Genomic DNA, 16,736 nt, shown 5'->3' on the forward strand with positions numbered 1-16,736 from the left:
AAGTGAGAAACCTTCCTAGACCAAGACTGTAACTTGCTGAACTTACGTTTTAGTCACTAGGAAGTGTGTTTTGTTTTTACTTATAACCTTAACTGTGTTCTATTCTTAATGATCACTTACATATCTGTTCTTTTTTAATAAACTTATTCTTGCTTTATTACAAAACCATCTGAGTGCTGAGTATTAAACTGAAGGGTAAGATTCTCAGCCAAACTAACAGGCTGGTGCGTGTGCACACACACGTGCACTGTCTCTTTGGAGGCAGCAAATTTGACAGCTGTTGGGAGGGTACAGCGAGAGGGACTGGACGCTGCAGAAAGACATCTCTGGGGACCTCTGAAGTGGAGACCACTCACGGGTACCTGCAAGGCAAGCTTTGGATTGGCAGAGTCCTGAGGAGTTTGCTATCAAGCTGGTGTGCCAGGGAGCGGACTCATAATTTAGCAGCAAAGCTCGTTCTTAGTGAGGCAGGCAGTAACAGCGGCTCACAGTTCTGGGTGACCTGAGCCAGGCATCACAACCTTCAGTCAACTCATACAATCCAATAAAATAATTGTAGTGAGCGCTTTATGATTCAGTCCCAGAGAAAAATGAATGATTTAAAAATAAAACTGGGAGCTATTTATTATGATTACTAATTGCCACTGCTTGGTATCTGTATCAAAGAACAAGACCTTGGATCACAAACAAATTGGCTGTACCAATGAACACTGGGAGTTGATTAGGCACTATATTAAATACCCCCTCTCAACCTCCGCCCACCAGAGAGATAGGAAGACATTGTCCTCAACACGAACAAGAAAGCATCAGTTGTAACAGGCAATGACAACAGGACACAAAGAAATTTGCCTGACTATATGCAAGGTACCCGTGAGCGATTTACCATTAATAATGCAGGTTCCTAATCCCAAATTATCAAACTTTAAAGGGACACTCAAACTTGATAGCATCCTTTCCAAATTCCAGTAATAAAAATATAATTTTTTACTTGCATAGTAGTTCCCTCATCTCAGGCTCTCAAAACTCTTTATAAACATTAGCTAAGTAAGCTTTCCAATAACCCTGGGATATTGTCAGGTATTGTCATTCCCATTTTCCAGATGTGCAAACAGAGTCAAGGAGTGGTTATTCAAGTGCCTACATTTGCACAGGCAGTCAGTGGCACAACTGGGAAAAAACAACCCGGGAATCTTAACTCTCGTTCTCTTGCTTTAATCACTAAAACACCTTTCTATCCCCGCAATTTCATTGTGCATTAAATAAGGCAATGCTATCAGCTCCACCCTTCTACGCAACCCCAGGAACAAGCGTAAAGAGACTTTCACGAAAGGGAACCAAGGAAAAAGCATTAGTATAGCCACATTTTATCTGTGTCGGAGTAGAGGGGAAAAGGAGAGAGTTCTCAACCATTCTGGGGTGGGGTAAGGAGAGGCCATCTCAATATCAACAGATTGGGGAGAGCAAAATCGATCCCACATTTCTGCAACCTATATGAATAGACTTCCTTTGCAAGCTTTCAAGGGAGTTATTATGAGCGGCAGCAGCAGGAAGACATTCATTTATAAGTATCACCTCAACAGTGTCCTTTCATAAAAAGGCACCCTCTTGGCTTAGTACAGTATCTTTAAAACCCAAGATGGAGAACACTGGGGAGTGTTTAACTATCAGAGCCACTCTGGCGGTTTTACCACTCACAGCCCTCTCCCTACCCCCCTCTAACGATTAATCTTTGCCATGGAAGAAATTGCAATTCGAAGAGCCATCACGCCTTATCAGAGGCCAGCTGCAGAGAAACCGCACTCCAGATACCATTACAGCGACCTGTTGGCTTTAACTACAGGCACAGCCTTTGGAGAAGTGCAGAGCATCTGTAATTCCCATTGACACAGGATCAGACTGTTTGTGCCAACACTTCTATAAGGTAGAGTGTCAGGGATTCACTGTAGCAATCACCACAGGCCAAAAACCCTGCCTCCACAAAGAGTGGAGCTCTTTCTTCTCACACGACCCATAGAAACTCTCTAAGCCTCCCTATGGCCCATGTCCAAATGACAACTGAATGCAAGGAGAACTCTCTCTTCCATCAAACAAGCATGCCACAGTGCACCAGGAGCTGTGAAAAGGTAATAGCAAGCACCAAACATACCTGAAAAATCAAAGTCAGGTGCATTTAATTAGGAACATTCTAAATCCATGTTAGTTACTTAAAAAATAAGCATTTGAAGAGTGGCAGCCGTAAGTTATTGAGAAGTTTGATCGCATTACTACTTTGCCATCCATTTAGGAGTTTTCAGATAAATCTCTCACCACATAGAAACCTTCTTGAGTTTACAGACAAACAGTATTCACAGCCACTCGCCCAGGATCAGTAGGGTGCAATCAGATTCGGTCTGTCTCTTTCATGGTGTTCTGATCAGTGAAAATTAACAGGTGCTGACAAGTCAATACTATATTACCTTCTCCACAGGAGTTATTTATTCTATTTGCTACTCTTTATTTCATGCCAGCAGAGCGAGAAGTTGTTTGTGTCTACAGAGTGCAAACAAAATACTCTGGCTATTTCTAAAGACACATGAATTTTTAAAAACAAAAACACAAAAAAACCTCTCCCGCAGTTGTTGTAAAAATAAATCTGGTTTAAAGAATGGATCCTCCAATAGCTACAGTCCCCACTAGCACAAGAATAATTCTACTGGAAGAAGTAGTGCAGATCAGTGCGAGGAATAAACATGCTGTAGCAGCCAAGTAAGGATGGGCCATTGGCTAATTAATTCGGTTTAACTCAGAGAGAGAGAGAGAAAAAGAGAAAGTGGGTGTATGTACACACACACACACTTATGCAATCAAAGTATGGGTAATAAATTAGATTAGAGCTGCAGGTTTATGTGGTAAAGTAGAAGTAGGATTACACCACAGTGGTACAGGACTAGTAAATATGCATCACTGATGAGTGTGTATACAGTAAGATAAGGCCTACAGGCTTTAGGTCAGTAACATATGTAGCTTGGCTACAGAAGGCCTCAGGCCTGAAACAGGTTGGCATGACCAGCTGACAGAGAGATAACCCTGTACCAGTGAAATGTAAGAGGACAGTGGAAGATGTGTGAAGTGCTGCTGTTCTGGAAACTATGCGGCAATAGACTGGAATGCAGCGTACCAGTTAATACTGCAAGATGTGCAACCGTAACATTTCAGGGGATTCTGCAATAACCTCCAGTTGCTATGGTAACTCACTGACAGATGAAAATGAGAATAAGGGGAACTAAGGGGGTTGCCTATGAGAAATGGAGCACCCTAAAATTCATGAGGTGTGGAAGTGCAAATAAGGAAAAAGGGGCTGACATTCTCATGCATAGCGGGGGGGGGATGAAATTCAGGGTAAAAGGTGTCACCTAGCTTAAGTGACTAGGGAAGCGCACCAGGAAACAGCCAACAGAACTTCCACCTGATAATCACCCTACCCATCGCCAGGGATGAGAGTATGAAATCATTGATGCTGGACATCTTATGATTGGTCTCTCTCTAGTTTTGGTCTCTCTCTAGTTTTGGCATTGTTCATCTGCTCAATGAAAGTGTTGATAAAAAGAACATTTGATAACTTGTGGCCATAAGGAATACACTCACTCTTCCTCGTGTGCTCCTAGAGTCTCCAAATCCAAGGCTATTTCTAATGGTCGTTCTCACCGTGCTAACCCTGATACTGTAATCATTCAAGAACTTGAACGTTTGGCATAGATCACTGTGGTCTAAGATACCACTGGTAATACCAACTGTCAAGGTTCCTTCCCCACTCTGAACTCTAGGGTACAGATGTGGGGACCCGTATGAAAGACCCCCTAAGCTTATTCTTACCAGCTTTGATTAAAAACTTTCCCAAGCTCCAAACTTTGCCTTGTCCTTGAACAGTATGCTGCCACCACCAAGTGTTTTAAACAAAGAACAGGGAAAGAGACCACTTGGAGACGTCTTTCCCCAAAATATCCCCCCCCAAACCCAACACCCCCTTTCCTGGGGAAGGCTTGATAATAATCCTCACCAATTGGTACAGGTGAACACAGACCCAAACCCTTCAATCTTAAGAACAATGAAAAAATCAATCAGGTTCCTAAAAGAAGAATTTTAATTAAAGAAAAGGTAAAAGAATCACCTCTGTAAAATCAGGATGGAAAACACTTTACAGGACATTCAGATTCAAAACACAGAGGATCCCCCTGTGGGCAAAACCTTAAAGTTACAGAAAACAGGAATAAACCTCCCTCTTAACACAGGGAAAATTCACATAAAACAAAAGAGAAACTAATCCGCCTTGCCTGGCTTACCTGTACTGGTTGCAATATCGGAGACTTGGATTAGGATGGGTTGGAGAAGATGGATTTCTGTCTGGCCTCTCTCAGCCCCAAGAGAGAACAAACACGTAAACAAAGAGCACAAACAAAAGCTTTTCTCCCTCACCCCCCAAGATTTGAAAGTATCTGGTTCTCTTATTGGTCCTTTGGGTCAGGTGCCAGCCAGGTTAGCTGAGCTTCTTAACCCTTTACAGATAACAGGATATTGCCTCTGGCCAGGAGGAATTTCATAGCACTGTATACAGAAAGGTGGTTACCCTTCCCTTTATATTTATGACACCAACCGGTCAGTATTAAAAGGCTACAGTCCTTAATCCCAGGGGAAAAAAAAACAAAAACAAAAAACACGCTAGCTCAGGGCGGGCAAACTTTTTGGCCTGAGGGCCATATCAGTTTCCAAAATTGCATGGAGGGCCGGTTAGGAGAGGCTGTGCCCCCCAAACAGCCAGGCATGGCCTGGCTCCCAATCCCTATCCAACCCCCACCCCCCTTCCCTGTCCCCTGACTGCCCCCCCAGACCCCCTGCCCCATCCTCTCATTCCTGACTGCCCCCACAGGACCCCTGCCCTATCCAACCCCCCCTTCTCCCTGTTCCCTGACTGCTCCCCACCGCCTCATCCAACCCCCCCCCTTCGTGACTGCCCCCCCCGGGACCCCGGCCCCCATTCAACCCCCCTGTTCCCTGCCCTCTGACCGCCCCAACCCCTATCCACACCCCCTCCCCCTGACTACCCACTCAAATGCCCCTGCCCTCTATCCAACCCCTCACCCCACCCCCTTACCATGCTGCCTGGAGCGCCGGTGGCTGGCTGCACTACAGCCGTGCCGCCCGGTTGGAGCGAGCCACACACCGCACAGCACAGAGCACCGGGTCAGGCCAGGCTCTGCAGCCCGGCAGGAGCTCGCAGACCCACTGCCAGAGCTTTGCGCTGGCGACGCAGTGAGCTGAGGCTGCAGGAGAGGGGGAACAGCAAGAGAGGGGCCGGGGGCGAGCCTCCCGGGCCAGGAGCTGGGCAGGAGGGTCCCGTTGGCCAGATGTGGCCCGCGGGCCATAGTTTGCCTACCTCTGAGCTAGCTTCTTCCCTCATGTAACTCAGCTGAAGTTATATCAGTCACGAAGCTAGCTCAGAGAGACAGCGGGTCTGACCCAAAGCCCGGTGAAGTCAACAGAAGGTCCTCATAGGCATTGAGCTAGGAGATCTCGTAATAGGCCTACTCCAGTGTTCATTGTAGCCAATACCAAGCTTCCCACTGACCTCAGTAGGCTTTGAATTGGCTCCAATCTCTCTCTCTCTTTAGGCTAGCTTCACCCATGGGATGTCATCCCTAATTTCATATTTATAGAGGCAGGGAAAGAATCCAGTTGTCCAGGGCAGCATCCCAAACTTAATCACAACAGCCTCCTCTCTCTCTTCCTGCAATCCCCTGCCTCATAAAAATGAGGCAGGTGTTCTACAGACAACAGCCTCCTTTACTACACAACCTTGATTCATCACAAGAACAGGGCCATCAGTGCACTGAATGAGGCAGGGGTCCTAAGGAGAAAAAAGTATTATATCATAATGTGTACTCATAAGGGGGCTGAATTAAGGTTGCACAGGCAACCTTAATTCTAGCACTTCCTAACTTTTGTGCTTGACTTTGCAACCTTAACTATGTTATTTTAATGTAGCTCTTTTTGTGTGTAATTTCCTGGGAGGTTGGGGTTTTGTTTTGTTTTTTTTTAAAACTAAAAAACCCAGAAATTCCATCAAGTGGCATCAGACAGACACCCAGCAGGAAAGATTTCAGCCCAAACGGTTAAAATTTAGCAAATTATAAGACCCTGTTTTCGGTTACTTATCCTGGGAAGTGTTGGGCAATCTTAATAAGAGTCAGTGCTACCAGTCTGGCGTATATGAATAATGTGCAACCTTTCCTTTATTCATTTCCAATTTCTGAGAACAGTACATTTGTCTTTGGGCACCTCTAAGTTAAACACACAAAAAGTTATCGGTTCTCTCTGTGGGGAGGTAGAGATTGTTTGTTTGTTTTTAAACATACCCATAATTTTGACTTCATAAAAAGCAAATAATACTAAGTCAACAGGCAGGTGACAAATAAAGGCGGAAATCAAAAAGGCATGGTTTATGTAGTGCCTTTTCACTTTCTCTAATTTCTCAGTGATTAATATCCTTCATAGGACGTTCAATGCAAACCATGCCTACCAACCATCTTATTTCTGTGGTATCACATGAACAAATTAAAATTGTATTGCTCCAAGCATTAGACAAGAAAATTGATCAGAAAACGGAATTTCCATTCCAAGTCAGAACGAAAAGCCAAAATTTACCACAGAATGAAAAAAATCTTTTTTTTTAATTTGTAACCATCAAAACATTTTGAATTGATCATGTTGAATCATTTTGTTTTGATAATGTCAAAACATTTCTAACATTAACATTTTGATATAATAAAAAAATCGAAATGATGTCCAAATGAAACATTTTTACCTTACTGAAACGAAACAATTTGACACCATTAACAAAATGAGAAAGGCAAAATTATTTGTTTTGACTTCTCCCCCCATTAAACATTTCATCCAAAAAAAAAAAATCAACACATTCATGCAAGACATTTCGATTGTGACAAAACTGCTTTTTCTGATAGAAAACTGGGATTGAAAATTTTTGATGGCTCTTATTAGAGGGCACAGGAACAATCCTGCACTGGCATGAGGAATCCAGCATTGACAAGATAGGTGCATTCCACGTCTAGCTTCTATGATTCTATGCTAATTAAGAGAACAAATTATATGGGCTAAATTCTCACTTCAGTTACACCAGACCAACATGATGAGACTGCAGCATGTGTTTTATTTACTTTAGACTCTTTTCGTGCACAGTAAAACTGGCTTTCAGATGTGCGCAAGAGACCATGAAGGATTTGTTCCTTCCAAAAATATAAACCAAAAAAAAAAAAAAAAGTCTCTTTTCATAACAGAGTGAAAGGCTTTCACTCTTTCTTTTATTTAACCCCCCCCCCCCCCAGCATTCTTCTTCAATGTTTTCATATAAATGTCAAATTCCTAAACACTGTTCTTTGGCTTACTGTTTCCTTCATATTATGGAAAAGGCCAATTCACTCTAACAATTCTCAGCCTCCCACTGCAGCAGACTTGTGTATCCTGACCAAAAAGAGGAACATGCAGTCCTTGTCCTTTGATGAACACAAGTGACACAGAGCACACAATTATGATGACTAGAATAGAAATGGGAATTATTGTGTCCTCCCCCCATTGTTTCTTATTTTCTGAATGAATGATTTAAAAAAAAAAAACCCTAAAAAACAAAAGAACAACCCTACTCCTGTAAAAATGTATTCTTCACTTACAGTTGTAGAGGAAATCTAGAAAAACGGTATTAGAAGAAAATTGTCAAATATCAGGGTAGCGGCTTGACATAAAACACAACACTTGTGACATTAACCCATTGAAGGACGTTAGAATCAGATTAAACACTTATGGGGATATACAAGTGTCTACTTAGGGAGCCTCATTTAGCTGTTTACATCTGTCAAGTCACTGAAACTGCACAGTTGCCTATAAAGGTCTTTGATAATGACAGTGGAGCTATGATTAGCATGATTCGAGCTACTCCAGACAAAGAAGTGCCAGAGAAAGGATGTCTCCAAGCACAAAGCTACTGACCCAAGAAGCCAGGAACAAGAAGAGGCATTAATGCATTTCTTAAGTGTAGTGGCAAAGAACCACTTAGCCAAAATGTACTCCCCTAAAGAAAGTTTGGCTGATTGACCAGTAGTGCAAAGATGCCTGTGATTTTAGTGATGGGGATGACACGTTTATAGAATTCAAGATTGACAGATTAATATTCTTTGGAATAGCAAGGAAAATAGAAGAGTTGACTTGCTGGGTCAATTCACTAGTTACATCTGAAAAGAAAAAATGGTGACCTGAGGTGGTGTATTGACCCAAAAAAATTTGAACAAATAGATGAAGAGAGCATTTCCACTCACTAACTAAAACAGACACAGGCAGTGCTGGAGCAAAATTATTTCCAAAGCTAGATGCATCTCCAGGCTTTTACCGGATACCTCTAAGTGAGGATACAGCAAAAGCTATGAACTTTCAATGCACCATTTGTCTGTTCCTGTTTCAAAAGGGTCACATCTGTCACTAGAGCCTGAGCCAATCCACAGAACACAAAACAGTACAGCTGTTTGAAGAGCTGAACAGTGTGAAACTGTTTTTCCTTGGGTATTGGAGTCTGTAGGAAGGCTGCATAAAATATAAGGGACTCCATGTCTGCTACAGCAAGCAAGGACAACTGAATTTGAAACTACATCATGACAAGTTTGGTGGCCAGGAGGTTACTGCATGTTACCATGAAGAGATACAGCTAAATTAAGGAATGTTATAAAACATCTGCCAGACACAGGGTGTAAGGCAAGCCATGATGAAATCTGGTCTCTTGTAATATATGCATCTTTCTTCCTGCTACCAGTCAAAGAAACACGATACACAAACTGAAAAGGAGCGTGAACCAGTTCTTCCTCTCCAATGGCATGTCTACACAGGGACATCCGAAAAAGTTCATCTGAATTAACTAACAGTGTGAACTTGAAGTGGCTTAGTTAAACCACATTAGAATCATAGAAGATTACGGTTGGAAGAGACCTCAGGAGATCATCTAGCCCAACTCGCTGCTCAAAGCAGGACCAACCCCATGTGAACCTCCATGTGAACACCCTCCCTCACTATTAAAGTGGCCTTAATTTGGTTTATTTCAGTGGGACCAGAATTTGGTTTTCCTCCCCATGGACCAAGTTTCCACAAATCTATTACAAAAGCAATGTGCATGCTAATCTCCCATGCAAATCTTGCCTCAGCAGAAGACACTTGTGTTTCCATCTCTTCCTTAACATTGAATGACAATATAACCTGGCCAAGGATGGTATCATGCTACGAAACTGGGCCTCATTCCAGTATCTCTTATGCTGACATACCTCTATTGACTCCACTGGAGTCGTTCCTGATTTACCGCAGTGTGCACGAAATCACATAGGTCCAGAATGAGAGAACCAAGGTAACCCCAGACACAACAGACCCTCAACTTTAAGAGACAAGAAATATAATCTATTTCCATTCTCTGATATGTCTGCTGAGCCAAAATGGTTTCCTAACCCTAATTTAAGCCCAAAAATCACAGGGCAGGGCAGAGTTGGGAATAGAACATAGATCTCCTGACTCCCAGTCAAGAGCCCTAGCCTCTCAATCACCCTCCTATTATACATTCATATTGCTCTTGGGCCTCAAAACCACGCACCAATTAATTATCACTTTGAGACTGACACCTGAGCAAGTCTTATTTTCATATCTTCTGTACAACATGTATCTTGTTTATCTATCTTATACTCTCATTTTCGCTTCCCTAACCCCAAATTTATATGATTTCCAGTTACAGCCTTTGTACAATTCCTCAGTGGTTTCCCAATTCATTGTATGACTTTTCTTCGGTCTCTCTCTCTAAACATCCAGCATGCATCTAGTACAGCAGTGGGAAACTGCCAAAGTTCTGATCAAGGATACCCCATGCAGAGGGTTGGTGGTGCTGAACCACTGAGCCATGTCACTAGACTTTTCTAAGCTTTATCCAGGGCTTAAAGAAAACCAGATTGGGCTATTCCGACACTTCATTGGTGGCCTCATCAGCTTCTGAAGAATTTAAGCTTTCGTTAAAATGAATTTTAGTACAGTCGGACAACATTTTTCACGTAAAGCCTTTTTCCGCCCCCCCAATGCAAACGTGCATTGACCAAAGCAATTTGCAAATTCAGGTCAATTTTGCTTAATTATTTCGGTTGGAAACTTTGTTGGAAACATGGAAACTGTTTCAGTATTTCCAAAACAAAACGTTTTGACTTTTTATTTTGAAAAGGGCATTTTGTTTTGCAATTTCCCTCAAACTGTATTTAAATGTTTTCTTAAACCTAAAAATCAAAATGAAATTTTTTGTTTTGGGTCAACCTGAATGTTTCCGTGGACATGAAATGAAACACTTCCATTTGCTGAAAATTTGAAAACATTTTTGTTTTGGGTAGAACAGAAACATTTCCCTCCCACACCCAGTTTTTTCGATTTATCCACAAAACTGGAAAAGGAATTATTTGCACACCCCTGTTTTCTAGCTCTTGTGGTTACAAACAAAAACACTTCTGAATGTGATCCAATTCTGCACACATACAGGAACAGTTTGCTCCCATTCATCTCAATGGGGTGTTTGTTCAAAAACTTAGTAGTGGCAATTTACCCTCAAACCGTTAGCTATTTCACTGCTCTGCATGTTCGTATTATCTAGCTTACTAAAGTGCAGCTGATACTAAAGACATTACTGATGAAAAATGCCCATTAGGTCATTTTTTTCATCCATCAGCTGAGGCCACTGCAGGATAGTTACAACAATATATTCACCAGCATTTTGTTCAGTCTAGTTTTAGACATCCCAAGCAATGAGGCTTCCAACACCTCCCTTAGGGAGGCTGTTCCCCAGATTAACCTTTCCCGACTTTCAGCATGAATTTTCCCTTTGCTCATGCCATTGCTACTAGGTACACGCCACAGAAGAGAATTTAATAGGTTCTGAACATCTGTATCTGGAGCTGATTTTTAAAAATGCAGACCAGGCCCTAAATCCAAATTTAAATCCCTCCCCTTTCACCTCCAAAGTACTATATCTGTGAAAGTTTAAGTTTACCATGGCGCACAGTTCATTGCTTTATTCCATACAAAGACATTCCATCTTTTAATTCAAGAGCCAACCAAGTTACTCATTGTGAGAGATGTTATTGGATCCATAATCATAATTCCTTTTTTCATTACACAACACAGCTAAACATTCAAAAGCATACAAGAGCAGATACCTCTGCATCCTTTCACCTAGAATAGTTAATATTTTCTTACAGCAGGATGGCTACCAAAGCTTCAGATTTGGCCACAAAATACTAACACAAGGTCAATATTAAAACCTAATAGGTTGCTTAGATTGGTTTGGGAATGTGCTACACAAAAAGAAAAGTTAACTCCATGCTGTTATAGTTTTAGCAGATTGGGAATCCCTGCTGTGTTCTTAACTAGCACCAAAGTGGTGAAATTGAATAAAAAGTTTAGGAAAACCTTTATAACTGAGCTGTGCCGCGCTATGGAATGGAATTCCAAATGCAGTGGTGTAAACCCTATTGTTTGAGAAGTTTATATCCAGAATGGATGAAGCGCTGGGAATAGTGGGCCTGATTCTGCTACTTGGATTTGAATGGCATTCCTCCTGATTAACACTGTTGTAACTGAGAGGAGACTCCAACCTTCTATCATGTATCTATCACTCTGTGAGCAATTATGTGTGTGTTTGTGTACCAAAAAAATCACTCTGACTGTGCACAAGTCAGAGAATTACATGTATAAATCAGCATAATTTGCATGTACAGCCATTAATTGTGTATGTAAATTAAGTGTGCAAATGAACTGACATTTTATCTGAAAAACTGCAGCCATTTTTAAAGGCTTATTAATTTTTGCCTTTTTGCATTTCTAGCTTCTATGATTCTTGATCATTCCCCCAACTAATCTTACTCTTAAGAATTATCTGTGGACTACATTTACAAAAATAAGTCTGCACACTTCCCTTACACATTCAAAACACCAATGCTCCGATTCAGGAAAGCAGTTCAGCAGATGCTTAACGTTAAGCAAGTGATTAAGTCCCATTCGTTTCAATAGGATTTAAGCATGTGTTTTAGTGCTTTGCTGCACAGAGATCATTTCCTAAAACAGGGATAAAAGAAATCCCCATGCACCAGGGATTTACTTGTGCACATATAATTACACACTTGACCCCCAACTGGGGCACACAGATCTGGTGTTTTGCACATGAAACTTGTGCATGTGCAACCACATAGATGCACTTTTGCAAGCTGACTTTTACAAATTTGGATCTGACTAAAGGCAAGTTTTAAATTCAATGCCAGGCTCCTCTCTTGAGGATGAATGAATTAGCATTATTAGCCAAATCACATAACCATAGTAAAATGCCACACTGAAGCCCATAGCACTGTTTTGGGAGAAATTCTCTTTAGCATCTACTATCAGGCCTGAATTTCCAAGAGTTCGGAGAAGTAAAAATAGCTCTTTAAACACCGGATGACAACTTGTCCATAATATAAGGTTTCTCAGCACATTTAAATAGTTTGGTTTGGGGGCTAAAAAGCGACTTTCATTTAGTGGGACTTAGCTCTCAGAAACAATCACCATCCACCAAGGCCAACAATACGAGTGAAAATACACCAGGGGAGAGCAAATAAAACACTTGTTAAGGCCTCACAAGGAAGCCATACAAACACCTTAGTTTGTAAGTTTAATGAACTGGCTCTTTTCTCCTTAATACTGTGCAGCCTAACACTGAATGGCAAATCCCTCACTGACAGGCTTTGCTTTAGTTCCCTGCAGGGAACTAATATTTTTTTCTTATTCTCAGAAGCTCCCAACAGCGGCTGCTGGTAGCGCCTAGCCCTGGTGCCACAGAAGACTTTTCTACAACATAGTTGAGCTGACGCTGACCCAGGTTCCAGCAGAGAGAAATAGCTTACCAAAGCTTGGTTGTTTACAACCTCTCACTGTGGTCCTTTCTCCCACCTTTCTGGAAGGACAGTGCACCTACCAGGCTCCCGTTATACAAATCTTGTCTGATACACGTTCCCATATCTTGGCTCCCCATTTTATTGAAGTCTAACGTGAATGCCTGTTTCAGGTTCGACTCCCAAGAACGACCTTACAGAAGGGGTGCTACACTGTCCCAAGGCTAATACAGTGCTCCCCTCCAGGTGCGGCACTCAGTACAATCTCGTATTTTACATTAGCCCTTTTCTAGCATGTTGAGGCACTGAGATACAGTACATTAAAATAAACAGAAAAGGAGTACTTGCGCAGCTCACGAAAGCTCATGCTCAAATAAATTGGTTAGTCTCTAAGGTGCCACAAGTCCTCCTGTTCTTTTTGCGAATACAGACTAACACGGCTGCTACTCTGAAACCTGTCATTAAAATAAATGGGTATTAAGATTACTGGCATTGAGCATGCCATTCAATTGTCTGTCAAGCATTGTGTTTTCCCTACCAATTTGGGGAAAGGCCCTCTATAAATGGTCACTGATCAGGTTAATCTGATCTTGCCCCACTCCTGAGATACTCTCATGTACATCAGGGCAGTCTCTACATTCAGCTGTCCTAGGAAAAGGGCTGGCAGGACTGGACTACACTAAACAATGAAGAGTTTTTTATTAGTAATCCTCTTATGTCTGTCAAACCGCATTGCTGACCAACAATGAATTAATTAATTGCAAAACGAAGGCGTTCACAGTTTAAGAGGACAACAGCAACAAAAAAATTACATGGGACTAGACAGATTTCCCTCTCTACAAGTTAGGATTAATATTATGTTAGCACCCATAGCAACATAGCTCTGATCCCAGAAACAGGCGCGATTAGCAGGCACCTACCCTGCTTCTATTTTTCCATAAAAATCCACATAGCACATTTCACAGCAGTGGATCCGCTGGAGGAAAACGTGGCTTTGACAAACGGACCCAGTCTGTGATCCCAGAGACGGCAAAGAACTTCGAGATCATCCAGCCAACCTTACTGCCAAGGCAGGATTGTTCCTTTCTCTAGGTTACCTAGCGTCTGGTACAGTCCCATACAGGACTTCTAACGCTTCTCAAGAGAGATTACTTTGCAACTCTCTCCTCCAGTCTAGCAGGAGGCTATTGCATGGGCTAATCACGGTCATGGAGATCACTCACGACTTCCACACACCATTGGCATCAGTTTCCTCACCGAGTTCTCCCCGGGATGGATGGGGGCATTTCCCCTAAGAATAAGATCTCTTTATTGCTACCAGATAGATAAGGAACAGTAGTACTCTTTCTAAACCAGCCTGGAGAGTTTTAAAAAGGGAAACTTCCCGTTTTCCTGCTCCGATCAGACCTGCTCCCCTGAGTTTCTCTCCTCGAGATAAACAGGAGGAGAACACGACAGGTGACGCCAAGGGAATCCTTTTAAAAAGGGGAAAGGAAGGGGGAACGAAACAGGCTTGTGCGAGCTCGGGGGTTGCGTGTACATGGAGGTTGCGCGGGGGAGAGAAATCAACCAGGCTCTCGGGGAGCTCCAAGCTGGAACCGAATCAACTCCTGGTTCACTTTTCCCCCCCATGCGCGGGGCACCGCGATCCAGGTGGATTCACACGGTCACACCCACCCCGGCCGCCCCGGACCTGGGGCCGGCGCCGCGACAAGCGGCCCCCGGCTCGCTTACCTTCGCAAAGCAGCGCCCCCAGCAGCAGGCTGGCAGCGGAGCCGAGTCGCGAACTGGCCCTGGCCGCAGACCCCCCGGGGCCCATCGTGGCGGCGGGAGAAGGGGCGGACGGGGGGGATGTCCCGGGCGCTGCTCCCCGGTTAGCGCTCCCTGCCCGCGGCCACCTCCCGGCGAGCCATCTGCAAGCCCCCGGCGGCGGCGGCTCCTTCACGCCCCAGGCGGGCGCCTCTCCATGCCGGCCGGGGCGGATCAGCCCTGCCTGCCGCCCAGCGCTGCCGGGCTCCGCGCCCGCCGGGGACTTCCCCTGCGCTGGCGCCGGCCCGGGGAGCGGGCTGGAGCGCGCCGCCGCCCGGACCCAACTTTCCAGCCCGGCGCCGGCCGCAGCAGCGAGCAGGGGAGGAGGCGGCGCGGGCGCGGCTGCGGCTGGGAGCATCCAGGGGGCCACCCCGGCTGGGAGAACACGGAGCCGCCTCGCTCCCCGGCCGGCCGGCCGGCTCTGCCCCCTGCCTTTATCTCGCCGCCAGCCGGCGCGCCCCGCCGGACTTTCCTCCGGGGAGACAGAAAGCCCCTCGGCCGGCGGAGGCGGTCACCTGGGGGCTGAACGAGCCCGGGCTCCAATCAGCGCCCGCGCCTCCTCCCCCCGCCGCCCGCCCTGCTAGCCTCCCGAGCCCGGGGCGTGACGGCGGGGCCGGGAAGCTGGAGCCGGGAGTGGGGGGCAGCGGGCAGAAAAGCAACAGCCCGCGCTCAGGGATAGAGAGATCAGCCCACCCCCTCCCCCGGATTGTGAGCCCCGGCAGTGGGGAGAGGAGGGGGGACAGCTGGCTGGCGAGGGAAGGGAGACAGAGGAGAGAAACCCCCCCCCCCCCCTTCCCCAGGCGTTAGGGAGAGAGGGAGTCCAGGGCCTGGGGGTGGGGAAAAGAAACCAGCCCCAAGGAGCGGGCCTGTGGAGGGAATCACCCACCACGGGCACATAAGCACCAGGCAGAGAGTGGGGCGAGGGAAGCTGAAGCCCTGGCTGCAGGGACTGGGCAGGAGGGAGAGGACGGAGGAGGGACCCTTGGCCCAGGCATGTGGCACAAGAGGTGAAGCAAGGAAAGGTGGGGGGAGAGTTCCTAGGTAGTTGAGCAGCAGGGGACTGGATGTGATGGACAAAGGTGTACACCCATCAGGATAGTCCCTCAGGGAGAAGAGAACCCCCCTGGATTTCACCAGCTGCACCTTTCTCTACTAGGTCCTTCTGTCCACTGCTTTGTCCTTCCTTTCCAGGCATAATATTTATTCCTGGGGCCCCAGCTTTACAGCCATTCATTTATCGTCCATGCTGTCTGGTGGGAGACCCAGATACCATTGGTATTTACCCCTTGCCCCTCATCTCCTTCCTGCTCAGGGGGATGGGAAAGCATACAGCTGCAGCCTTTAAGCACACAGAGGTATCTGAGATGCCACCACTTTTGTACTTCTGATGTCCTGGAACTACTTCTGTCACAGATGAGGAAAGGGAGGCAAGACAGGGCCCAATCACCTGACCCCTGTACCACTTCCCTCTCCACCATGGGGTGCATTTTACTCCTCTGAGAAGTGCAGAGCACAAAAGCCCCAGGTTCTAGTACAAAGCATTCCTTGAAAATGGAAACCTCTTCTCTTGCAGCCTGCTCCTTTGACCTTGAAAATTTGGGCCCCAATCTCTGCATGAGCAGCAATTCCATCCAGATGCAGCCCATTGGAAGATCAAGGCCAGAGATTTTAATTTCAACCTTTTATAAACAAGCAAGAGTAAAACCTGTTTTCACCAGTTATGAAAAGTGTGTTTTTTATAAAAGAGGTAAAAACTATTGCCAGTGCCCCAAAATGATTCTTCTGAAATCATTCCACTCAAACGGATAAACAGTCGCTTGATTGCCTTAAAACCAGGCATTTCTTACGAAATCTCCACAGTGTGTTTGGGACGGTCATAGCCATGTCACCTTAGTCATGCTCAAGGAGGATGAATGTTTATCACAGCTTTCATGGAAGTCAGTTTCCATAATTTTA

The 16,736-nt window shown here is 44.8% G+C and overlaps 1 protein-coding gene across 2 annotated transcripts in view; it reads right to left on the reverse strand.

Moving 5' to 3' along the window:
- Positions 1–15,287, reverse strand: part of LOC125623221 (transmembrane protein 132C) — a 299,990-nt gene extending 284,703 nt beyond the window's left edge. The window contains exon 1 of one of the 2 annotated variants that reach the window (XM_075120017.1): positions 14,706–15,287. In XM_075120017.1, coding sequence (XP_074976118.1) covers positions 14,706–15,138 — 433 coding nt within the window. In that variant the 5' untranslated portion in view covers positions 15,139–15,287. The remainder of the gene's footprint in view (positions 1–14,705) is intronic. The other variant, XM_048822277.2, reaches the window with a different exon arrangement.
- Between the last annotated feature and the right edge of the window lie 1,449 nt (positions 15,288–16,736).

The sequence above is a fragment of the Caretta caretta genome, chromosome 15 (genome assembly GCF_965140235.1).
Source record: "Caretta caretta isolate rCarCar2 chromosome 15, rCarCar1.hap1, whole genome shotgun sequence".
NCBI lineage: Eukaryota > Metazoa > Chordata > Testudines > Cheloniidae > Caretta > Caretta caretta.